At 41.7% G+C, this 27,219-nt stretch overlaps 1 protein-coding gene across 1 annotated transcript in view; it reads right to left on the bottom strand.

The window, feature by feature from the left end:
* Positions 1 to 27,219, bottom strand: part of si:ch211-26b3.4 (connector enhancer of kinase suppressor of ras 2) — an 841,707-nt gene that overhangs the window by 41,841 nt on the left and 772,647 nt on the right. Inside the window, exon 19 of the mRNA XM_063060466.1 lies at positions 9,075 to 9,145. Coding sequence (XP_062916536.1) covers positions 9,075 to 9,145 — 71 coding nt within the window. The remainder of the gene's footprint in view (positions 1 to 9,074; positions 9,146 to 27,219) is intronic.

The raw sequence follows: 27,219 nt of genomic DNA, 5'->3' as shown, positions 1-27,219 counted from the left end.
TCATATTCATGTGTTTATCTAAAAACTTCCACTGAATTGCCTGATTCCACAGCTACCCCTTGTAACCCATTCCAGGCACCTATCATTCACTGAGTAAAATAACTTACCATTCAAGTGATATTTAAACTTCTCTATGCTAAACTTAAAAACATGTCCCCTGGTTTCTACCTGACATTTCTAAGCTGGGGAATGATAGGTGGAGGAGGTATAGAACTGACAGAGAAGGAATCCGATAGGAGAGGATAATGGGCCATAGAAGAAAGGGAAGGAGGATGGGAACAATAGACAATAGGTGCAGGAGTAGGCCATTTGGCCCTTCGAGCCAGCACCACCATTCACTGTGATCATGGCTGATCATCCACAATCAGTATCCAGTTCCTGCCTTATTCCCATAACCTTTGATTCCGCTATCTTTAAGAGCTCTATCCATCTCTTTCTTGAAAGCATCCAGAGACTTGGCCTCCACAGCCTTCTGGGGCAGAGCATTCCATACATCCACCACTCTCTGGGTGAAAAAGTTTCCTCAACTCCGTTCTAAATGGCTTACCCCTTATTCTTAAACTGTGGCCTCTGGTTCTAAACTCACCCATCAGCGGGAACATGCTTCCTGCCTCCAGTGTGTTCAATCCCTTAATAATCTTATATGTTTCAATAAGATCCCCTCTCAGCCTTCTAAATTCCAGAGTATACAAGCCCAGTCGCTCCAATCTTTCGACATATGACAGCCCGCCATCCTGGGAATTAATCCCTGGAACCTGAAGGAGGAAGATGGGTAAGTGAAGAGAATAGAAGGGGTGAGAGAGTAACCATACTGGAGAAATTATCAGAAGCTAGAGGAATTGATGTTCATGCCATCTGGTTCGAGACCATCCAGATGGAATGTGAGGTGCTGCTCCACCAACCTGAGTTTGGCCTCGTCACGGCAGTATAGACCGCGGACAGACATGTCAGAATGGGAATGGGGAGTTGAAAAAAATGGATCCCAATGCCACTCTGTGCCTCAGTGCTACTAAGGGGTCAACCAGTCATTAACAGTATACTTTCTCCTTGTATTTGACCACCCAAAGTGCAACCTCACTCCTGCCTGGATTAAACTCCATCTGCTACTTCCCTGCCGTGTCTGTAACTAATCTATATCCAGCTGTATTCTTTGATAATCTTTTACACCGTCTGCAGCTCCAGCAATCTTGGTGTCATCTGCAAACTTGCTAATCCACCCATTTACATTTTCATCCAAATCATTGATATGTCATCACAAACAGAGGTCATTGCAGAATATCATTGGTCATGAGCCTGCAGCCAGAACAACAGACTTCCATTTCTACTCACTGTCTTCGATGGGCAAACAGTTACAAATCCAAACTTGCAATTCCATTGGAATTGCATGTATCTGAATCAACTTACCATTAGGGACTTTATCAAATGCCTTACTAATAGATAATGGCCACTGCCTTGCTGTCATGATGCACATTTGGCACCTCCTCAATTGTTTGTACAGCATAACCTGCTCCATACTAAACCAAGTTGATTGTCCCTAAACAGGCCACGGGTTTCCAAATGTGTCTAACTCCAATCCCTAAGCTCCCTCTCCCATAGCTTCCTTCCCACTGGCTGACCATTTCCTGGATTGTCCTTATTTCCCTCTTGAACAAAAGCACAACATTTGTTACTTTCCAGTCTTCTGGGACATCACCTGTTGCTAGTGAGGCCAAAAATATTCTTGTCAAAGCCCAGCAATCTCCTCACCTGCTTCTTTCAATATTTTGGAAGATATACCATTGGGCTCTGAGGACTTATTCACCTTAATGTTTTTCAAAAGACTGAGCATTAGGTCCTCCATAATCTCAAAATGCCCCAGCGCATTAGCACTATTCTCCTCAGCAAATACCGACATAAAATACTCACTTGTTTTGGCTACAAACACAAATACTCCTTCATTTACCCTTGAGTGAACTTATTTTTAGTTATCCTCTTTATTCTGAATGTAATTTAACTTGCCTTGATATTTTCCTCAATCCTGCTTGTTGAAGACATATTCATGGCTCCTTTGGCCTTCTTTATCTCCTGCTTGAGTACTTCCATGCTATCCTTATATTCTAGCAGGGCCCAGTCTGACTTTAGATTCCTAAACTTTATGTATGCTTCTTTTTATATCTTGATTAAATTCAGGACTGTTGAGTCATCCAAATATCTGATATATATCACGAACTTTACAAGTCCCAGCCTTAACATCTTTGTTCTTACTGCCTACCAGAATATGCCCATCCTAAACTGTGATCAGCTTTTTTAAAACAGCTCTGACATCAGATATGGACTTGTCTGGTAGCACCTGCATCCAATCAAAGCTCCTTAGCTTCTGTCTTATCCTGTTGTAATTTTTCCTACCTTTCCTACAATTTTATCCTAATTCATAACTATCTTCAAACAATATGGATTGTGGTCTCTATTCCTTAAACATTCACTCACTCTTAAGTCAGACACCTAGCTTAGCGCTTTTCCCAAAACTTTCCTCTAATTGGACTCTTCACATACTGTTTCAAGAACTCCTCTTGGGTGCACTGAAGAAATCTTGCTCCAGCTGAGCTTTTGTATTAAGGGATAAATACAATCAATCAATACAGGAGAAGTTAAAGTCCCCCACTTAAGCAACCCCATTGTTTCCGCACTTTTTCATAATCTGTTTACATATCTGTTCCTCCACCTCTCACTGGCTATAGGGGAGCCCATAACATATTCCCATCAGTGCAATTGCAGCTTTCTTATTATTGAGCTCCACCCAATTGTGTCAATGGATAAGCCTTCTAGTATGTCCTCTCTGAGTGTTGCTGTGACATTGTCTCTTATCAATCAACCACTTCTTTTACTCTCTCTCTTTAATGCCCAAAACAATGAAACCCAGGAATGCTGAGCTACCAGTCCTGTCTCTCATGCAGCTAGGTCTCGTAATAACAGCAACATCCATGTACTGATCCAAACTTTAAGTTCACCTCCTTACCCATGATGCTTCCAATGTGAAATAAACACAGTTCAGCCCATCAGTCCTACCATGTCTGTTAGCTTGTCGCTTGCTTTCCTTCCTGTCAGTCTTACCTGTAATATCAACTTGCTTGCCCTCAGCCCTTACCACCTGTTGCCTTGCTTCTGTTAGTTCTCACCTGCCTGCCACTCATTTAAACCCTCCTGAGTAGCATTAGCAAACCTCCTGGAAAAGATATTGGTTCTCCTCCTGTTCAGATGCAAACATAGGAAAAATTTCTTTTCTATAATGCTGAAAGGTAAAAAAACATTTTTCATTTTTATCCCATTGATACAAATTGCTTCATTGTCAGGATACTGATGAAGCAATCCCATATTACTGCTTCTAACTCTGGATTGGCAGCTTGCAGACCCGATGTTCATGAAAGGCAATGTTTCCTCAGCAGTCTGAATGAGCTGCAGAAGTCAATGGTTCCAGCTGGATATAAAGTTCATGGCTCCACAATCTCTAAGAAGGCCTTGGACTGAAAGGGTATTTATGAAAGAATGGAAAAGCTGCAGCCCAGGCTAAATAAAAAGCATATCCTTCTTCATCAAGACTTTGCAAAGCGTCATTTAGAAAAAACTGTAAAGATGTGGAACAAGGTCTTGTGGTCAAATAAGACTAAAGTGCAACTTTATGGCCTCAACGCAAAGTGGTACAGAGGTAGAATCATGCTATGGTGATGTTTTTCAGCAGCGGGGACTGGAAATCTGGTCAGGATTGATGGGAAGATGAATGCTGCTAAATTCAGAGAGATCCTGGGTAAAAACCTGCTAGCCTCTGCCAGAAAGCTTAATCTGGGAGGAAGTTTGTCTTTCAGCAGGACAACGACTCAAAGCACACTGCCACAGCAGTTATGGTTTCAAATGAAGAAAATTGATGTCCTTGAGTGGCCCAGTCAGAGTCCTGACCTTAACCTGATCAAACATATCAGGCAAGACCTCAAGGTTGCTGTCCACCGTTGCTCCCCAACTAACCTGGCACAGCTTGAGCAACCTTGCAAGGAGGAATGGGCAAATACTACTCCATCACGTTGTGCAAAGCCAGTAGATACTTATCCAAAAGGACCACTGGATGCAATAGCTGCAAGAGGTGGTTCAACTAAGTACTGACTAAAGGGATGTGAACACTTTTGAACTACTGTTATTTCAGGTTTTGAATTTTCAGTTTTTCATGCTTTACAATTTTCCATGTTTTTTGGAGCTCTACTGTGGAAAAAAAGGAGCAAGTGATTCACAAATAAAAATTCTCAGTTGAATTGATCAAAATCCTTGGTTGTAATATTTATTTACATGAACAAAGGTTTGGGGGCTGAATATTTCTACAAGGCACCGTACCATCAGAACACTTTTAATAGCCAATCATTCAATGAGCTATTTCTTTCACAATATTGCCCTTTTATCTCACCACTCAATTGTTGTCAGTGATTCTTATTTAAATTTCTTATTTCTATGCTCTACCCTCCAGCTTGTTTTCAGATATTTTCCATTGCAGTGCCAGACTTTGATGTACAGAAAGGCAATAGGTTTCACTTTCTTTGATGATGAAAGCTTATGTATGATAGCCCAATGGCTAAACTTCTGGCCTGGATTTGACAAGGTTCACTGCTTTTGTGCTTTAATGAGTATTGAGGCTAGAGACAGCAGTACTAACCAAAACAGAACTGGAAATGGAAGATGGCTCACTAGCACACAAGTGTTAAGAGAATTCATCTCTGACTTTGAAGTTAAATCTCTCCATTGGCTTCTCTGTAAACAGGGTGCTGAAGAATGCGAGATGCCCTCGCTCTATCAACTTTTCAATAAAAGAGAACTTGGAGTTCTAGAGTTCAAAAGTAACATGAGCAGAACTCCAAATAGGTGCTCAGGCTAAATCACAGTCATGATCAAGAAAAAAAATGATACAGTGAAGAAAGAAAATGGAAAATATCTTATTTTGTTCCTCAAAGAGTCTTGAGAAGAATTGTTGACAGCAAGTGCATTAAATAATGGGATGGTGCTCTGCATTGGGAGCGTGAACCCAGGGGCATGAATTGAGCAATAGCTTAGGCAAGATAGTTGAGATTTAAGGATGACTTGAAGGAGACCTTCTGCTGGTTTGAGGGAATTTGAGGATGGTGAGTACCTCAGTGTACTGCTGGAGAGAGTGGTGGAAGCAGAATCACTAACGGACCAGCACTTGAATCACCTCAGCATTGAAGAATACAGGCCAATGGCAGTGAGATGGGGTGAATATAAGACCGTAAGATGACATGCCATAGGAATAAAATTAGGCCATTTGTCCCAACGAATCTACTCTGCCATTCGATCATGGCTGATCCTTCTTTTCCCCTCCTCAGCTCACTGCCTGGCCGTCTCCCTGTAACCTTTGATGTCATGTCCAATCAAGAACCTATTGATCTCTGCCTTATATACACCCAATGACCTGGCCTCCACAGATGCCTGTGGTAACAAATTCCACAAGTTCACCATCCTCTGGTGAAAGAAATTTTTCTGCATCTCTGCTTTAAATGGACTAACCTCTATCCTGAGTCAGAGCACTCTTGTCCTAGACTCCCCCACCATGGGAAACATCATTTCCACATCTACTCTGTCTCGGCCTTTCAACATTCAAAAGATTTCAATGAGCTCCCCCCCGCCCCCACTATCCATCTAAATTCAAGCAAGCACAAACCCACAGCCATCCAACGTTCCTCATATGATAACCCTTTCATTCCTGGAATCATCCTTGACAACCTCCTCTGAACCCTCTCCAATGCCAGCACATCTTTTCTTAGATAAGAAACCCAAAACATAAAAACATAGAAACATAGAAAACCTACAGCACATTACGGACCCTTCAGGCCACAATGCTGTGCCGAACATGTCCTTAGCTTAGAAATTACCTAGGGTTACCCATAGCCCTCTATTTTTCTAAGCTCCATGTACCTATCCAGGAGCCTCTTAAAAGACCCTATTGTATTCTCCTCCACCACAGTTGCCGGCAGCCCATTCCATGCACATGCCACCCTCTGCGTAAAAAAACTTACCCCGGACATTTCCCCTGTACCTACTTCCAAGCACCTTAAAACTGTGCCTCTCATGCTAGCCTTCTCAGCCCTGGGAAAAAGCCTCTGACTATCCAAATGATCAACGTCTCTCATCATCTTATACACCTCTATCAGGTCACCTCTCATCCTCCGTTGCTTCAAGGAGAAAAGGCTGAGTTCACTCAACCTGTTTTCATAAGGCATGCTCCCCAATCCAGGCAACATCCTTGTAAATCTCCTCTGCACCTTTTCTATAGTTTCCACATCCTTCTTGTAGTGCAGTGACCAGAACTGAGTACAGTACTCCAAGTGGGGTCTGACCAGGGTCCTCTACAGCTGTAACATTTTCTCTCGGCTCTTGAACTCAATGCCTTGGTTGATGAAGGCCAATGCGCCGTATGCCTCCTTAACCACACAGACAACCTGCACAGCAGCTTTGAGTGTCCTATGGACTCGGACCCCAAGATCCCTCTAATCCTCCACACTGCCAAGAGTCTTACCATTAATACTATATTCTGCCATCATACTTGACCTACCAAAATGAGCCACCTCACACTTATCCGAGTTGAACTCCATCTGCCACTTCTCAGCCCAGTTTTGCATCCTATCAATGTCCCACTGTAACCTCTGACAGCCCTCCACACTATCCACAACAGCCCTAACCTTTGTGTCATTAGCACATCTACTAACCCATCCCTCCACTTCTTTATCCAGGTCATTTATGAAAATCATGAGGAGAAGGGGTCCCAGAACAGATCCCTGAGGCACACCACTGGTGACCGACCTCCATGCAGAATATGACCTGTCTACAACCACTCTTTGCCTTCTGTGGGCAAGCCAGTTCTGGATCTACAAAGCAATGTGTCCTTGGATCCCATGCCACCTTACGTTCTCAATAAGAATGGCATGGGGTGCCTTGTCAAATACCTTGCTGAAATCCATATACACTACATCTACTGCTCTACCTTCATCAGTGTGTTTAGTCACATCCTCAAAAAGTTCAATCAGGCTTGTAAGGCACAACCTGCCTTTGACAAAGCCACGTTAACTATTCCTAATCATATTATGCCTCTCCAAATGTTCATAAATCCTGCCTCTCAGATTCTTCTCCATCAACTTACCAACCACTGAAGTAAGGCTCACTAGTCTATAATTTCCTGTGCTATCTCTAATCCCTTTCTTGAATAAAGGAACAACATCTGCAACCCTCCAATCCTCCGGAACCACTCTTGTTCCCATTGATGATGCAAAGATCATTGCCAGAGGCTCAGCAATCTCCTCCCTCGCCTTCCACAGTGGCCTGGAGTCTATCTCGTTTGGTCCCGGTGACCTATTCAACTTGATCCTTTCCAAAAGCTCAAGCTCATCCTCTTTCTTAATGTCTGTATGCTGTTCTCAATACTCAAGGTGAGGTCACACCAGTGAGTTAAAAAGCCTCAGCATCACATCCCTGCTCTTATATTTTAGACCTCTTAAAATGAATGCTAACATTGCATTTGCCTTCCTCACCAGAAACTCAACCTGCAAGTTAAATTTCAAGGTGCTCTGCTCAAGGACTCCCAAGTCCCTTCGCATCTCAGATATCTGGATTTTCTCTCTGTTTAGAAAATAGTCTGCACATTTACTTCTACTGCCAAAGTGCATGGCCATGCATTTTCCAACATTATATTTCATTTGACACTTTCTTGCCCATTCTCCTAATCTGTCTAAATCCTTCTGCATCTTACCTGTTTTCACAACACTACCTGCCCCTCCACCAATCTTTGTATCATCTGCAAACTTGGAAACAAAGCCATCTATTCCATCATCTAAATCACTGATATTCAGCATAAAAAGAAGTGGTCCCAACTCCGACCCCTGTGGAACATCACTAGTCACTGGCAGCCAAGCAGACAAGGATTCTTCTATTTCCACTCGCTGCCTCCTACCAGTTAGCTAATACTCTAACAATGCTAGTAACTTTCTTATGATACCATGGGCTTTTAACTTGGTAAGCTGCCTCATGTGTGGCACCTTGTCTAAGGGCTTCTGAAAATCCAAATATACAACATCCGCCACATCCCTTTTATTTATCCTACTTGTAATTTCCTCAAAGAATTCCAACACGTTCCTCAGGCAAGATTTTCCCTTAAGAAAATCACACTAATTTGTCCTATCTTGTCTTATGTCACCAAGTACTCCATAACCTCATCCTTAACAATCGATTCCAACATCTTCCCAACCACTGAGTTCAGGCTAACTGGTCTACATTTTCTTTTCTGCTGCCTTCCTCCTTTCCTTCAAGAATCATTACTAATGCCTCCACAATCTCTACCGCTACCTCTTTCCGAACCCTAGGGTGCCATTCATCTGGTCTGGGTGACTTATGTACCTTTATGTCTTTCAGCTTTTTGAGCACCTTCTCCCTTGTAATTGTAACTGCCCTCACTTCTCTTCCCTCACACCCTTCAACATCTGGCATACTGCTACTGTCTTCCTCAGTGAGGACGGATAGAAAATACTCATTTAGTTCATCTGCCATCTCATTGTCCCCATTATTATTTCTCCAACCTCATTTTCTAGTTGTCCTAAATCCACTCTCGTTCATTTTTTATATACTTGAAAGAGCTTTTTCTATCCACCTTGATATTGTTTGCTAGCTTGCTTTCATATTTCATATGGTTGGGTGCCCATTGGTTGACATGGATGTAGTGGGAAGAATGTCCTTTTTCCATACTGTATGACTGCGTGACTTTATTGGTGGTGGATAAGAACAGAAAAATATTCCTAACTAACGATAAGGACATTAAGGATATCCACCTATATATAATGGTACATTATATATCTGTTTAATACCATCCTGAAAGGAGTAAAACATACATTCCTTAACGTGCTCCTGAACACACCCTGTTCCAAGCTGGAAACAATTGGGCCTACCTTGTTGCTCGAGGCTATCAGTTCTAACAGTGTCTCCCTCTCCAGCTCCTACTAGAAAGTATTTCTGTAGGGTATGAGATCTTTCTTATAGTTATAAAATCTTCAGCTCACCTTCATCTGCTCTGGTCACCTTATCATCAGGTGCATATCCAATAGCAGCTAGTCCTAGTCGGTTCATCCACCTACAGACACAAGAGCAGGGCAAAGAGATAAAGACAGCTTAGGTGGGCTTGATTACAAATTCAAGACCAAAATTAATCAATCTTTACAATGACAGGATAAGTAATGATTCAGTTATAGTCTTCACAAGCAGGGTACTGAATTTGTGATCCAGTCTGAATCCCATATTTAACTTCAAGTAATTAAATCAAAATTAAATTATTGGATTGATATAACAAAAAAAATCTGGTTCACAACTTTGGGAGGAAATCTGCCACCCTGACCTGGTTTGGCCCAAAGTGACTCTAGATGTGGTTGACTCTTAATCACCTCTTTGGTTCAGATGTAATCAGGGATGGACAATAAATCCAAAATTACTTGTTATGCCAACATCCCATCAGCAAACAAATCAACAAAAGCAGCTTAAACACACAGACTATGTTTAACAGACATCTGAGATGAATTCTAGTGGAAGGTGACCTATATCATATGAGAAATCCTGTTACATTTCTTTAATCACATTTTTCTTTTCAAAATCTGAAATTTTCAGTGTTGATGGCATCATTCTCATCACAGTCTGCTTTCTCTTTTCCATTTTGATATCCATCATTAGAGCTGGTGGGGGCACATTTCATGTCACTGAATTTTATTCCATCTTACCTAAACTAAAAGCACAGAGCTTCAAAATGATTCTCCTGAGCAATGATATCATGAACTTCCTAAGCCATGATCTCATATCCCAATTAAAAAGGTGTGAGCATTTCATGAACTCCATTATCACTGAGATTTATCAGTCACCTCATTTTGACCCATGTCCATCTCACTCTCCAACCCAACATTCTTCCTCACTTCCTACTGCACTAGCATCAATTGAAGTTAGATCTTCCTGTTCTCTCTCTATATATATATCACCTTGTTGATCTGAGGCAAAGCAGTTCCAAAAGTTACTTCTCTATTGGCAGCACTATTACCAAAGCTCCCAGATGACCTGTCCTTATTCCCATCCTGTCCTGTTACAGTCAGAGTCATACAACATGGAAAAAAAGCAGTTCAAGCCCAACTAGTTATGCTTACCAAAATCCCCATCTAAGCTAGTCCTGTTTTCCTGCGTGTCTCATACCTAAGCCTTTCCTATCCATGTACCCGCCCAAGTACCTTTTAAGTGTTGTCAATGTACCTACCTTAACTGCTTTCTCTGGCAGATCATTCCATATACTGACCATTCTTTGGGTGAAAAAGTAGTTCTTCATGTTCCTATTATATCTTTCCTCTCTCACCTTAATCCTATATCTCTTGTTCTTGATTCCCCAACCCTGGGAATCTAGTGCAAATGCCTGTGTGTATTCGGCCTAAAAATGCCCCTCATAATCTTATACAGCTCCATAATGTCACTTCTAATTTCCTATGCTTCAATGAAAACAATCACAACCTGCTCAATCTCTCTCCCTAACTCAGTCCCTTGAGTTCTGGCAATATCCTTGTATATCTGCTATGCATCTTTCCAGCATTTTCCTATAGCAGGACAACAAATGTGGCCTCACCAATGGTTTGTTCTTCTTTGGCAATATGATCCAAACACGAGGGATCAGCTTCCACATTTCTGTCGGTAAAACGTAGCCTTACTCATCTTGACTGCTCCATTGTCGCGGTGACACAGCAAGTAGAGTTCCTGCCTCACAGTGTCAGTGACTGGGTTCAATTGGCACTTCTGTTGCTGTCAGTGTGGAAGTTACACATCTTCCCAGTGACCATGTGGGTTTTGACAGCTGCTTCCGTTTCTTCCCACATTCCAAGGATGTGCACCTTAAGAGGCCACTGTAAGTTGACCTTTATATAGGGAAGCCATAAAATGTGGAGGCAGTTAATGGGAGTGTAGGGAGATTAAAGAAAATGGGATTAGTATGAGTTGGTGGTTTATGTTTGATGTTAAAATAGTGGGCAGAAAGGCCTGCTTCTTTCTTTGACTTCAAATATTATATGATCTACAATTTCTTCCAGTTAAATCTTGGAAGAATGAAGTCATTATCACTGGCTCCCACTACTCTACACTAACCACCAATTCCATTCCCTTCCTTATCCAGTTTTCAGGTTAATTTGAACTGTCCACTGTCCTACTGTTTAACTTCTGTCATACTTTCTTCATAACCTAGGTTTCCATCTTCACTGTAAAATTTTCTGTTTCTGGCCCTGAAGTTGAGACTGAGATCCACACAATTTCCCCAGTTAAAAGTTACACTCCAGCTGTACTGAGCATTAAGTTGGACAGAGAGTTTTTGCAGTGCCTCTATCACAACCATGGACCCTGCCGCGGAGTCCGTGCACCCTCGCAGCCGGGCAGCTGAAAGAAGATGGCAATCATGCAAATGAAAATGCACATTCCAGCCTGTTAGGGCTTTGGGCTTCTTTGTAATTGTATTTAATCCGTTCCTTTCATTTCAGTCTTGATCGAAGCACAATAGCAACGATATTCCCTGCTTACCTTAGTCTACGTTCAGGGAAAGAAGATGAGTAATTTAGATAAGCACTGTTACTGGAGTGGTATTAATTTAGTTCTAGGTTATCGTGGTGACACCATTAGTTTTTAGTTAGTTTGCGAGCTTTTAGTTAGCGACCCTTTTGGCCTAGCGTTTATTATTTTCCTTTGTACTGTACTGTTCTTATTACAACTGAGTGAAGAGTTCATTCTGTGTCTGTGTCTCTCCCTCCGCACTTGGGCCAACACTGAACTCTTATGTCAGCAAGACTTGACCATAAACAGACCAGGCAGAGAGAGAACAGCTGAAAACCGTCGCTGACTTCATTTGTCAGGTAGGGGAGAAGTTAAGGTCAGTGGAGGCTGGGTACAGAAATGGCTCCCACAGTGTGATAACTACTTGCGGAGCGGCAAGCCCAGTCCGAGATGAAATAACAGGTGACAGCGCTTGCAACGATGGTTTGGTAACTCACAACAGAGAGCCGGAGTCAGGTGGCAGCCATTACTGCTCTCACTGCCGCTATTCAGAAGCCCTTTCCTAGGTCAGTCCCACTTCCAGCCCCGGCACCTCCACCATCCTCCTCTAGTGCAGTTTCATCAGCTTCAGCCACTGGTGCCCCGATTCACTTGGAGTTTTCAGGACCCGAACTGAACATTCCTCCGGAAGGCAGGTGCTCTGGTGTCCCTGATGGCTGCAGAAACTTAATTACCCAGTGTGAGCTGAACTTCGAAGCCCAGTCAAGCAAGTTCACTGATGATACGCGTAAACTGGTTCCTGCAATTTCTGCACCAGCCTCCCACAGGGTCGGAGGGAACACCTTGTCAGGTCCCGAGGATTTAACGATTCTAATTTGCCTCAAAACAGCAAAAATCTCTTCCTGTGTAAGCTTATCGGGTCCATAACCTCACTGCTGCATTTCCTCACTTCTATAGACTCCTGAGTCCATCTCCTGAGTAAGTACAGATGCAGAACATGTATTTAATATTTCCCCCATCTCTTTCAGCTCCACACATACATTACCATTCTGATCTTGCAGAGGACTAATTTTTTCCCTTGCTAACCTTTTGCTCTTAGTATACTGTATTTCTAAAAGCCCTTAGGATTTTCCTTTACCTTGTCTGTTAGACGCAGAGGTGGCCAATCTTTTACATTCCATGCGTCAATTTTTTCACTCATAAGTTCAGATGTGCCGCACAACTCTTGTACCCCCATTCAATCCCTGTAAAAATATGTTAATATAGAACTCGTGTGTGAAAAAAATCACTTCTGAACTCGTGCGTGAAAAAATTGATGTATGGAATGTAAAAGGTTGGCCACCCCTGTGTTAGGGCAACCTCATGTCTTCTTTTAGCCCTCCAGATTTCCTTCTTAAGTGTTCTTTTGCATTTTTTATACTCCTCAAGTACCTCATTTGTTCCTGCCTGCCTAAACCTGCTATGTACCTCCTTCTTTTTCCTAACCAGTGCGTCAATATCTCTCAAAAATCAAGGTTCCATAAACCTGTTATCCCTGCCTTTTATTCTGACACAAATGTACAAACTCTGTACCCTTAAAATTTCGCTTTTGAATGCCTCCCACACACCAAGTGCAGCTTCACCAGAAAACAAGCTATCCCAATCCACACATGCCAGATCCTTTCTGGGACCATGAAAATTGGCCTTACTCCAATTGAGAATCTCAACCTGAGGAGCAGACTAACCTGAACCTTGACTGTTCACTCGTTTCCATAGATGCTGCCTGGCTTGCTGAGTTCCTCCAGCATTTTGTGTGTGTTGTTTGCATTTCCAGCATCTGTAGTTTTTCTCTTGTTTCTGAGGACCAGAGACTATTGTTTTCCATAATTACCCTGAAACCAATGGAATTATGACCACTAGATGTAAAGTGTTCACCTACACAATCTTCTGTCACCTGCCCTGTCTCATTCCCTAATAGGAGATCTAGTATTGAACTCTCTCTAGTTGGGACTTCTATGTACTGATTGAGGAAACTTTCCTGAACACATGTGACAAATTCTTTCCCATCCAGCCCTTTTACAGGATGGGATTCCCAGTCAATATGTGGAAAGTTAAAATCACCTACTATCATAACCTTATGTCTCCTGATGTCTACAAATTTGCTCCTCTAAATCCCACGGATTGTTGGGGTGGTCTAAAGTATAATCCCATTAATGTGGTCATACTTTTCGCATTCCTCAGATCTAGCCATAAAGCCTCAGTAGACAAGTTCTCCAGTCAGTCCTGACTGAGCACTGTCATGACATTTTCCCTGACTCTTAATGCCACACCTGCCACTTTCTGGCATGGACAGATCACAAAAACCTCACCTACAATTGTGGCACCAAGAGATTTAACTCCTGTTAAGTCCATTGGGTTCTCTTCTTTACCTGGTTTCATTTCCCCCTCACCTACCATCCTGGCAGGAAGACCAATGCTCTCTCCTGTGGATTTGACATCTCTGAGGACAGTGCCAATCCAGAGGCCATCCTTCCCTACACATGTTTAGCTTCTCTGGTGATTTGAGGAATAGAAGCAGACGTAAAGACTGCCCAAGAGTCAGATCCAGACCCTAGAGCACTGGAGTGGAGTCATTCTTGCTGTCTGGTTCATCACCTGGGCAGTCAACAGAACCTGGAATTTATAAAGAGACGATTCTGGTGGCTGTCTATGTCCCTAGATATCTACATCTTCACCTCTGCCTGTCCCAAATGCCAAACACATGCCCAGAACAAGTCATCACGTCAGTGTCCTCCTGGGCTACTCTGCCTGCTGCCTGGCCTGACGTCTTGGTGGATTTCACCACTGCTCTGCCTCTGTCAGATGGGAACCCTGCCATGCTGGTAGTTGTGGACTGGTTCTCCAAAGCAGCCCACTTCGAGCTCCCAAAGCTCCCGTCAGCTCGTGAAACTACCATCACCATGGTTCAGCACATGTTCCGGCTGCACAGCTTCCCTCAGGACATAGTGTCTGATGAATGACCACAGCTCACGCTCCAATTTTAGAAGGATTTCTGTTCTCTTCTGGGAGCCACAGCCAGCCTGTCATCAGATTTCTACCCCCAATCTAACAGGCAGGCTGAGAGATTGAATCAGGAGCTGGAGACACCCCTGCATTGCCTTGTCTCTTCCTGCCCCACAATATGAAACTTCCAAATGGTTTTGGCAGTGATTGCCCACAAAAACCTCCAATAATCCTCCACTGGCGTGCCCTCTTTGAATGCCAAAAGAAATTCCAGCCATCAGCCTTCCCTGACCAAGAGGTTGACATGGGAGTTGGTCCAACACTGCAAGTGCACATGGAGAGGGCCAGGGCATCTCTGCTGTGCATCCACAGACAATATTCCCAGCAGGATGACTGGCTCTGCCAACAGTTCAGGCCTCCCAAGTCAGAGGAAAAAGTCTGGCTGGTATCTAGAGATCTTCTATTGAGAATAGAGACCTGCAAGTTGGCTCCATGCTCATATAGGCTGTGTCTATCTTCATCCATGAAGATTAAGCCAGTGTTCCATGTTTTCCAGCTCAAGCCAGTGACTTCCTTCCCTCATTGCTCCAGCCTCTACCCCTCCTCCTCCTCCCTGCTTGGTGAATGGGTCCCTTGTCTATTTTGTGCAGTGCATCTTGGCATCTCATCAGGTGTGGGGCAGGGTCCAAAACCCCATGGATTTGGAAGGGTATGACACAGAAAACCATTCTTGGGTACTGGGTCAAGACATCCAAGACAAGTCTCTCATCCGGGACTTTCAACGGGCACAGGTGCCTCGGGACCTGCACCTAGGAAGGGAGACCTTGGCATGACCACAGACCCTGCCACCGAGTCCGGGCGCTTTCGCAGGTGGGCAGCTGAAAGAAGGTGGCAATCAGACACGTGAAAATGCACATTGCAGTCAATCAGGGTTTCTTTGTAACTGTACTTAACTCCTTTCCTTTCGTTTCAGTCTTGACCGAAGCACAGCGAAGACAATTCTCCCTTTTAACCTTAGTCCATGTTCCAGGAAAGAAGATCAGTGATTTAGATAGATGCTGTTAAAGGAGTGATGTTAATTTAGTTCCAGGTTGCTGCTTTCGAGCCACAGTGACAGGGTTCGTTTTTAGTTTGCTTTGCAAATTTTTAGTTAGCAGTCCTGGTGGCCTAGCATTTATTATTTTCCTTTGTACTGTACTGTTCTTGTCAGAAGTGAGTGAAGAGTTCATTCTGTGTCTGTCTCTCTCCCTCTGCACCTGGGCCAACACGGATCTCATGTCACTTTCAGTATTTATCAAGAGCCCTGCAGGGCGTGATTACGTTTATGTGATACATGGAGTGTGTCAGTGGTTGTACCCAGGGAGGCTTATTGTGAGTTAGCAATTTAGGGAACAGTTTGAGTGAGTTAGTACTGTTAGAGGTTCCCTGGCAAAGTAAGAACAGAAAGCAGCCACACTCAAAGACTGCTCGGGATTCCTCAGTATTTATGGGGAGTCCTTTGAGTGTAGAGAGTCAGTGGCGCCTGCGGAAAGCTGGTAGTGCTTTTTCAAGTCTGGCAGAAATTGTTAGGTGTGCATCAATTAGCATCTGTAGTCTGTGGGCTCTGTATGGTCAGTATGCTGTTTAGTTTGTAGAGGTACTTAAAATTTGTTGAGATGCTACAGAGTATGTCTGTATTTGCTGTGAATCTCTGGAGTTACTTGTGGAGGGTCACTAAATGTTGAGAGACTTTGTAGTATGCCCACACTTGAGGGATTCTCTTGCATGTGTCAGTATGTTGAGAGCCTGCACTGTGCTTCAGAGAGCCTCTGGTACTTTTTGGACCATCCAAGAGTGTGTTAGTTTTTGTAAAAAGCCCATGATACTTTCACTACTTAAAGGAGTGCTTGGAGTGTGTTTGTACTTGCAGTGAGTTCCTGGCATGTGTTCGTATTCAAATGGAGTCTCTGGCACGTGTTAGTACATAGGTGTGCCCAGTGCTTGTAGGGAGTTGTAGGGAGTCTCTGTGGTACATCTACAATATACTGTACAGAATCACTAGTGTGTACCATTTCTCTGGGAGAATCCCTTCCGTAGTAAGTGTGGCATATTTGCAGCATGTCAGTGCTTGCAGTGAATGTCTGGTGCTCATCAGTTTTACAAAAGAAAAGTTATGGAATATGTCAGTATGCAGAGGAACGCGTGAGTCAGCATTTGCTGTGTCATTGGAACAAGTCAGTACTTGTAGAGTCTATGAGTGTGTAACTATTGAGAGTGTCTGAAGGGTAACTGTCCTTGTAGAGAGGCACCAGTATATGTCTATATTTGTAGCGAGTGTCTGTTTTGTTTAGGTACTGGGGGAGTGGGGGGGAGACAGGAGGGAGGAAGGAGGAGGGAGGAAAATCCCTGCTATACATCAGTGCTTCTTAAAGAGTTTCTGGTGTGGGTGGATGTACGGAAATGTGTAGAGGAGGAATATTTCCCTTAGATGCCCTTTAAAACTCTTTCATCTGACCTTGAACTTACCTCTTCTTGTTTTTAACACTTCTACCATGGGGAAAAGATTCTATCTACCCTGTATTTCTCATAATTTTATACCAAGTCACCGCTCAGTTCCCTTGCTCTGGGGCCCAGCCTATTCAATCTTGTCCCGTATCTAAAGTTCTCCAATCCAGGCAACATCCTAGTGAATCAACACTGCACTCTCTCCAGTGCAGCTGTACCCTTCCTATAGTGTGGTGACCAGACTGCACACAATATCACAGGTGTGGTCTAACCAGCATTCGTAAAGTTGCAATATTATGTCCCACCTTTTATGTCCTATGCCTCAAATGATAAAGGTTAGCATGTTGTATACCTTCTTCACCATCCCATGCAATAGAGGAGGCTGACAGAGGTCTTTATTGCATCTGAAGTATTTTAGGGAGTGACTAGGAAAGTGTTATTTCTCTAAGTAATAGGGTCAAAAGTTCAAAGAATTAGAGGGAAAATGAAACAAAAAGTTACACCCAGAAGGTTATTTAGGTTTGGAACACCTTACTCGGAAAGACGGCAAAGGGCAAAACTCCACAAAACAAGTAAGTAATTAGTGCATATTGAACAACACACACAAAACACTGGAGGAACTCAGCAAGCCAGGGTGCATCAATGGAGGGAAATAAACAGCTGAGGCTCTTCATCAGGAAAGGAAGAGGGAAGAAGCTGAAATAAAGTGGGAGGAGGGAAAGCAGTACAATTTAGGAGGTGATAGCTGAAATCAGGTAAGGGGGAAGGTAGGTGGGGGGATAAGTGGAAGGTGTAAGGGGCTGAAGGAGAAGGATTCTGCTAGGAAAGGACAATGGACAATGGAAGAAAAGGAAGGAGGAAGGGCCTCAGCGGGAGTTGATGTGCAGGCGAGGAGAGAAGGGGTGAGAGGGTAACCGGAATGGGAATAGATAAAGAGAGCTGGGAGATATTACCAGAAGTTAGAGAAATTGATGTTCATACTATTAGGTCAGAGGCTACCCAGACAGAATATGAAGTGATGGTCTACTTGTTGTAGAAGTGTGCTTGAAGAGCTGGGCACTTGATTCCTTATTTGTAGATAATGAATATTTGTAGAGCATCTGGAGTGCATCATTAAAATTTCATGAGATGATGGTTGTAGAAAGTTCTTGGAGCAGATTGGTGCTTAAAGGTATCCCTGGAGCATGAGAATATTTTTAGTGAAACCTCAAGTTCTTTTGATAGTTGTGGCTGGTGCTCTGGAGAATACCCGTAGTGTGAGGCAAGTACTACTCAGAGTTAAATTTCTGGTGCATCATTAGAGTTGAAGAGAATAACCCCAAATGAGTCCAAGGTATCTGGAATTGAGAGTATTCTGGATATATGAAGATCAGATGGCAGAACCTCACACACTTGTGTTAGATTTCATACAGTACATTCCTGACGTTCATAACTAACTGCACCTGTTATCAGTTTGTTATGAACGTCAGCATTCACTGTTGATAAACATCATGAATCTGTTCCCTCATGTAGGTCACAGCTGGGCAATAAATCCTTAAATCCACACAGCTTATTCTGAAGATAAATGCTATTGAGTGTGTTGACACCTTTGCTGTTCTTATTTCTTTAGGTTCAAGAGTGTACTGGTATAATTTGAATAAACAGTTTTAATATATTGTATGTGTTCTGTAAGGGATGTGATTGGGTATTTACTGAAGAGAGCATAAATTTTAAACTTTCACCATAAACAAGCACATTAAGGCTTGAAATAGTCAGTTGCAGATAGAATGTATTTTTTTAAGAGTTACCCTCATAATTCAAAGCAAATAAAATATTTGATTGCTTTAAAGTTTAACATGAATTAAAAATGAAAGAAGCAATAAATAATTCAGGAAGAAATACATTCTTAAGCATATAGATGAACCATAAAAATCCAAAGCCATTTACTCAAAGCAAGAATGTGGAATTTTATTGCATCACATTAACGAGCTACTTTTTGTGAAGCAAGATAATCTTTTCAATTTCTTACAGAAACAAAAGCCTATTTGTACCAAATTTAAAAACATATACTAGGCAGCCTGCTGTGATCCTCCTCTCAAACCAAATATTCTTCCATGGAGCAGGAATAAAGCATTCCTCAAGACAAATCTCTCATTGTAATGTTTGGCCTCCATCTCTGTAGATAGAATACAGAGACATCAGGTCATATTCATGTCCGACTACACTCGAACCAGATCATATTCTTCACTGCAACACAGGAGCACCATATCACATCAGTGACAGTGCAGCAGGGCCACATCATCTCCATAGCTGAGGAAGAGAGAACCTACATCATTTCTATGATCAATTTCCCCTTCAGGCTCCTTTGTTCCAAAGGAAACAATCCCAGCCTAACTAGTTTTCCCTCATAATTACAATTCTTCAGCACCGACAACATCTTGATAAATTTCCTCTCCAATGCTATCACATCCTTCCTGAACTGTCTCAACCAGAACTCTTGGCGTGGTCCAATTAATGGTTTGTGCAGTTCTTGAATGTTCTCTCTGCCTTGGCCATCAATGCAAGTTTGCTACGTGCCACTTAACTAAATTATGCATCTGCTTCCAAGCTTCCTGAACCTGTGGACAAGAATTCAGATATCCCTCTCTGTTCTTACACATATTGCTGTGATTTGCCTTGCGCTGTTTCTCTTTCCCAAATGCAATACTACACACTTTTACGGACTGAATTCCATTTGACATTTTTGTGCCCAGCTCATCATCCATCGCAATCATTCTGCAACCTACAATTTTCTTCCTTACCATTCGGCACCTTGTTAATTTTGTTATCATTTACAACGTTAAATGCAGTGCAAACATTGATTCCTGAGTCATTTGTAAATGCAAGAAAACTACAATGGCTTCACCAACCTTACAACCACTAAAATTTAAATCTGTTCTTTGCTTCCTCCCACCAAATAAATTCCATACTGAAACTCTTCCATTCCCTTAAATCCCAAGGACTGTCTGAACAATGTGAGTCAAATGAAAGACTACAAATTTATTTACCAATCCTCTTGGCTACTCCTCAGAAGGATAACCTGGTATTGAGAGATCTACAGTTAATAGGACAATCAACATGGACTTAGTAAAGTAATTTGTAGAAAAGGAAACTTTTCAGCATGCTATTTTATGTGATACAAATCCATGAAAATTAAAATATGAATGAAAGGGGGATATTTGTAACTTGAGACTTAAAGATCACAATCTTCTGCCTGGGCTTCCCGGTGTATCGTATCTTCAGCACAATATGTGGAGGTTCTTGGACAGATGCAAATACTGTGTCCTGCACATTGAATGCCACATTTATTTATGATGAGTGTCCCAATGTTACTTGCCAGCTATGATCCAAATCCCAGCATCCCTGCCATAAATGACAGTCCCTACTCTGATCACTAGCAGTGCGGACGCCTGCCCACTGCTTCCCATTCTCTCCCCAAAGAGTATCCTTGAAGTTGGGCTGCTGGACCTCTTTCAAATCTGTGCTACTATGATTTTATAAATGGAATGCCCAATTGTTGAGTAATTAGAAATATTTCTTTTAATGTTTGCACTAGTTTGTCTATTGACAAATCTTTTAATCCAATTACCTACATGTTCAAAGCCAATTGGCTCTGATATTTCCTGAATGAACTAACTTAAATTCAAGACCCAGATTTCTGACTATTTTTAGTCCCCCTCAAATGGCATTCAGAATTTTAAAATACTGTAATCATATTTCCCTTGGATTCCTTACTATTATATTGTGAACTAACTCTGCTTCTACACAGAAAATAAGGTCCAAGGGAACCTGCTGTCTAGTGTTTCCACAACAATATGAGGCAGATCATCCATTGCATAGCTAAACCTAACGGTGGAGTTTACTTGGACCTCCATGTTCCTGGCACTGGAGAGATCTAAAGATGTGGCAGCATCTTCCATCCTTCCAGTCTTTTATCCACATATAAAGTACGTTTGGAATGGCAACCCTGCAAATTGAAGTTCTTTCAAGTCACTATAAAAGCCTAGAAATAACTAGTGAAGGATTTTACATCCCTGAATGTAGTTTCTGATTTCAGCACTATCTTGAATGAGATAGAAATGCAATCCACTGTTCAACAAGCATTAGAAAGTCCACAAATAGGCAAAATTTCATTTGGCACATTGTTAAACCAGAAAAGTAGCTTCGTTGTTTGATAAGAAAAATATCAACTAATATGATGATGGTCAATAAATATGGATAATCAGTAAATATGGATAAGATGTATATCTTGAAACTGATAAGTTAATGGCATAGCTTAACTTATAGTTAACTGATTACTTAATTACAACTGTTTAACTATCAGCATAGTCAACTCACAGCAAGCTAACCTCAAGGTTGTATAACTTATACATTCTTTGGCAATGAAAGTACTTGAAATTGAAATTGAAATTAATAAGCTGTACAGTCATGCTGCTTATTTTTAATAGAAATAATACTGACAAAAATAAACTGCCCAAAATACAAAAATTGACTGCAATTAATTCTAGCGGGGGAAGGTTGATCAGCACAATCACTCCGATTCAGCTGAACTGATGTTTGGACTTGGTGCCAATGCTACAAATTATTGGCTCCATTTTAAACAAATCTGAGTATCATCACTATAGCTCCCTATATGTAAGCGTGGAAGTAATTAGCATTCTCCTTCCTTTAATCACTCTCCAATGCTTCCAGTTTCTTTTCAATGCCTTTTATTCAGAGGATATTACAACACTTTGTTTACTATTCTGAAAATAAATGCAGCCATTAAGCAATTGCTGCCATCTGGGCCAAGGGCATTTTGGATGCAGTTAGGAGTAATACTAATCCATCAATGGCAAATTAGATTTCTTTGTAGCAGGAGTAAGTGATCATTGCGATATAGAATGCACTTATGAATATCAACCAATTTACGAGTGAATGCTTCAAATTCAGCCAGCCAGACTTCAAAAGGTTGTCTCAAGATGGACCTGTTCCAAGTAAAATGTACCCACAGGAGGCAGCTCTCATTTTTTGGCAACATGGACAAGATTTTGATTAAATATTTATATTAAAATGCCTATATTAGGACAAACTCTCAATTGAGTATCTCAGCATGTGTCAGCTCTCCATTTAACACATTAATTTCAACACAGAAATTTTCAACGTAGTTTATAGCCTATTGACATTCAAGATTGTTCAGTGTCATTTCCAGTACACAAATATAAAGGAGATCAAAATAATGGTTACTCCAGATCCGATGCAGCATAAAAAAAATTCACCGTAAGATGAAGAAAACAGTATTTAAAATAAAAACAATTAACACAAATACGTAAGATAAATTATATACATAGATTGATTGTATGTTCATAAAGTGATGCTAGGCACAGGAGTGTTTTATAGACTTAACAACTTAGTTCAAAAAAGCCCGTCAACCCTTTGCCTTAGTATCATGAAGGAAAGAGTGTGGTATGATCACTAAATCCCCTGATATTATTGGCAGTTATTTGCTGGTATCTTTTGATTCTGATTATTTCCTTCCACTGTTAGGTATGAGAGGTGTTGGGGGAATTTGCAAAAACGACGCAGCACCACATTTCTAAAAATATACAAAATAATGTCTGAGATAATATCTTGTCATAGTCAACACCTCATCAAGCAGATGTCATTTCAAGCCAGTGACCACCCTCCCACCCAACCTCAACCTTCCTGACTTCCTTTAGCATTCTTACCTACTTATAGAAACAAGTGAGAAAAAAGACTGTGGGGAGAATTGATCAAAGCACTAGTACACATTCATAAAACATGCACTGCAACCAGGGTCCATTAATAGAATAGAGTTCTTGCCTATGCACAGCCTTTTACATGTATATCAAGATCTTTATCATTCTCAGCATTTTGCTGTTGAAAGCTGTCCAAGCTAGTATCACCAAAAATAACAGATAGCTCTCAGCAAGAGCTATTGGATTACCATAACCGTTGTCTTTTTGCAACTCCTCATTATAATTCATCACTGAGGTAGCCTCTTAAACCATTGAGTCTTACTTTCAGTTCATTCTCCAATCCTTCCTTCACCTTTTATTTCCACTTTTCCCCATTTCTCAGGTACTCTGTCCTCTCAATTTCTCTTTCAACCCTTTAGTATTCTTTGACCTTGCACTTACAGCTACAAAGAGCTGTCTCCATACAACCAGCAACCCGAGTGTCGCACCCGAACGATCATTCCAATCCTTAACACCAAACTTTTATTTTTTTGAAGTTCCTCCCTCACTAACCTGCCAGGCTCTCTGAACTTATGTGGTCTGTAAATTTAGGTATGCTTTGTTGACCCAATTCCCAATTCTCTTTCCAACTCTGGGATAGGTGAGATTGTCAGTTCTCTCTCCTCCAGCACTGCCACTTCTCCTTCAACTCTGTCACAATCACCACTCTCAGAAATGCAAGTGCTTCTCCACAATCTAACATTTCTTTTCTTCACCATATCTACAAAGTTCTTCCGTGTTGAAGAACCCCTTCTCCAAGTCATCCCCTGACTTACGCAGCTCCTTTCTGGAGCTCTTATAGTCAGATTTTTTGTCTCTTCACATATGCATGCTGGAAATCTTGAGCAACACACACAAAATGCTGGAGCAACTCAGCAAGTCAGAGAGCATCTACAGAGAGAAATAAATAGCTAACCTGTGGAGCGATATATACAGTCAACATTTCTAGCCGAGACCCTTAATCAGGACTGGAAAGGAAGGGGGCAGAAATCAGAATAAGAAGGTGGAGGGGAGGAAAAGGAGTATGAGTTGGCAAGAGATGAGTGAAACCAGGTGGAGCGTAAAGCAGGTGGGTGGAGGAAGGAGTTGAAGTGAGAATCTGGGAGGTGGAAGAGATAAACGGCTGAAGAAGAGGAATCAGATAGGAGAGGATAGTTGACCATGGGAAGGAGAAATGGAACCAGAGGGAAGGGATGGGCAAGTGAGTTGAAGAGAAGGGGTGAGAGGGGAACCAGAATGAGAAATAGGAAAAGAGAGGAGGGAGGGTGAGAGATTACTGGAGACTGGAGAAATTGATGTTCATGCCATCAGGTTAGAGGCTACCCGGACAGAATATAAGATGTTGCTCCTCCAACCTGAGTTTGGTCTCATCATGACATTAGAGGAGGCCATGGTCATACACACTAGAATGGGATAGCACAGACATGATGGGTCAAACTGCCTTTTCTATATCTTTCTGTGATCCTCTGATTCACAGCTGATTGCTGTTGATTTGGTATAGAATTAAACTTCAGATATGTGGGTGTGGATGCCTGTTTCCTGAGGCTGAAGGGTTGAAGAATGGAGCTAGAAACCAAAAAAAATAACATCTCCTATGATCTGGGGTGCCTGTATGGAAAAGTGATGGAAATAAATGTGATTGTATCATTCAAAACAAAGTTAGATGAACACTTAGAAGAGAAAAGAATATGTGGATCTAACTGGATATCCATGACAAAGAGCCTGTGCATATATTATTGACCAAATAGCTACTTTCTATAATTTTATAATTTAGTGAAGATCAGCTTATTATTTTTGTCGTGTCAAACATTCTACTGGGTAAAGAGATTTTTGATTATATAAAATTACAGTTTAGATTAACTGAATTAACTGGTTAAAATGCTTTGTATTTAATTATGTATAGTGTTGCTCTTGAACAGCAAAGCTTCTTTAAAAAGATAAATAAGTAAATTATTTACAGAGACTCTCATGTAGAAATATTCTAGGCACAGATAAGGCTTCCGCCTCTTCTTCAATGAAATAAAGCTAATGACACACAGTAAAATTCAATCAGCGGAAATCTGAATACTTGCTCAGAGTAATTATGTGAGCAGAGCAATGATGAGTTTTAGAGATTAATTGCATGCCTGGGAAGTCCAATGTATTCCACTCTTAAGGCCAATATACAGAAAAGATAACGTGTAATTATTTGGTATCATCATCAGCTTGTTTTCTTTCATCTCTGAAGATTAGACCATAGATTAAATAGGAGCAGAATTAGGCCATTCAGCCCATCAAGTCTGCTCTACCATTTGATCTTGGCAGATTTATTATCCTTTGACGACCATACTAATCATGAACCTATCAATCTCCGCCTTAAATATACACAATGATGGCCTCCAGAACTGCCTGTGACAATGAATTCCATGGAATCACCACCTTCTGGCTAGAGAAATTCCTCCTCAACTCTGGTCTACATAGATGTTCTTTTATTCTGAAGCTGTGCCCATTGGTTGTATACTCTCCCCCTCTATCTAGACCTTTCAGTATTCAATAGGTTTGAATGACATCTCCCCCACCCCCCACCTCCATCATTCTTCTAAACTCTAGCAAGTACAGGCCCAGAGCCATCAAAAGCTCCTCATACGTGAACTCTTTCAATCCTGGGACCATTCCCAAGAACCTCCTCTGGACCCTCTCCAATGTTGGCATATCCTTTCTTAGATAAGGGACCCAAAACTGCTCACAATACTCCAAATACGGGCTGACCAATGCGTCCAACATCTTATAAAGGCTCAGCATTAGACCCTCACTTTTATATTCTCGTCCTCTCAAAATGAATACCAACATTGTATTTGCCTTCCTTACCACTGACTCAACCTGCAAGTTAACCATCAGGGTATCCTGCAATAGGATGTCCAAGTACCTTTTCACCTTCAATTTCTGTATTTGCTCCCCATTTAGAAAAATAGTCGACGCCTTTAGCTTAGCACACACTCAGTAATTCAAGAACAGCTTCTTCCTCTCTGCCATCCGATTTCCAAATGGTCATTGAACACGACCTGACTACTACTTTTTTATTTTTCTCTATATTTATCATGTATTGCATTGTACTGCTGCCTTAACGTTCACAAATTTCATGACATATGCCAGTGATATTAAACCTGATTCTGATTCCTTCATTCCTTCTACCAAAGTGCATGACCATAGACTTCCCTCGACTATATTCCATCTGCCATTTCTTTGCCCATTGTCCTAATCTCTCCAAGTCCTTCTGCAGACTCCCAGGTTCCTCAGTGCTACGTGCCTCTCCACCTATCTTCGCATCATCTGCTAACCTTGGCCGCAAAGCCATTAATTCCTTCATCCGTATCACTGATATATAAGGTAAAAAGAAACAGTCCCAACACCAACCCCTGCAGAGCACCACTAGTCACTGGCAGCCAACCAGAAATGGCCCCCTTTATTCCCACTCTACGCCTCCTGTCAGTCAATCTTCTATCCATGCTAGTATCTTAGCTTGTTAAGCAGCATCATGTCCAGCACCTTGTCAAAAGCCTTCTGAAAGTCCAAGTAACATCCACTGAATCTCCTCTGTATATCCTGTCTGTTACTTCCTCAAAGTATTCCAACAGATTTGTCAGACAGGATTTTCCCTTAAGGAAAGCATGCTGACTTCAACCCATTTGATCATGTGCCTCCAAGTCCCCTGAAGCCTCATCCTTAATAATAGACTCTAACAACTTCCCAACTATTGAAGTCAGACTAATTGGCTTTTGCCTATCCTCTCTTCTTAAAGAGTGGAGTGACAACTGCAATCTACCACTCCAGAAACTAGTGATTCTTGAAATATCATTACCAATGTCTCAACAATCTTTTCAGCTACCTCTTTCTGGATCTTGGGATGTTGCCCATATGGTCTAGGTGACTTATCTACCTTCAGACCTTTTAGCTTCCCAAGCACTTCCTCCTTCGTAATAGTGACTGCACTCCTTCTACTATCTGACACTCTCAAATTTCTGGCATACTGCTGATGTCTTCCATAGAGAAGACTGACGCAAACTGCTTATGGAGCTTGTCAGCCATTTTTTGTCCCCATTACTAACACTATGGCATCATTTTCCAGCAGTCCAATATCTACTCTTTCCTCTCTTTTTCTCTTTATATATCTAAAAACAACTTTTGGAATCCTGTTTTATATGATTGGCTAGTTTACCTTCATATTTCATCTTTTTTCTCTTTGTTGCTTTTTAAGTTGCCTTCTGTTGGTTGTTAAAAGCTTCCCAATCCTCTAGCCTACTACTAATTATTGCTATATTGTATGCTCCTCAGAATTAGACACAAATATTTAAAAACAATTGTGAAAATTAAAAGATTGTCCCCCAGAAAACTGCAGGTCCTCATGTAGATGATATTACATGCTTGGGTTTCTGAGATCATTTCATGA

The sequence above is a fragment of the Mobula hypostoma genome, chromosome 10, assembly GCF_963921235.1.
Source record: "Mobula hypostoma chromosome 10, sMobHyp1.1, whole genome shotgun sequence".
In the NCBI taxonomy this organism is placed as follows: domain Eukaryota; kingdom Metazoa; phylum Chordata; class Chondrichthyes; order Myliobatiformes; family Myliobatidae; genus Mobula; species Mobula hypostoma.
This window is presented reverse-complemented; position numbering and strand designations above follow the sequence as displayed.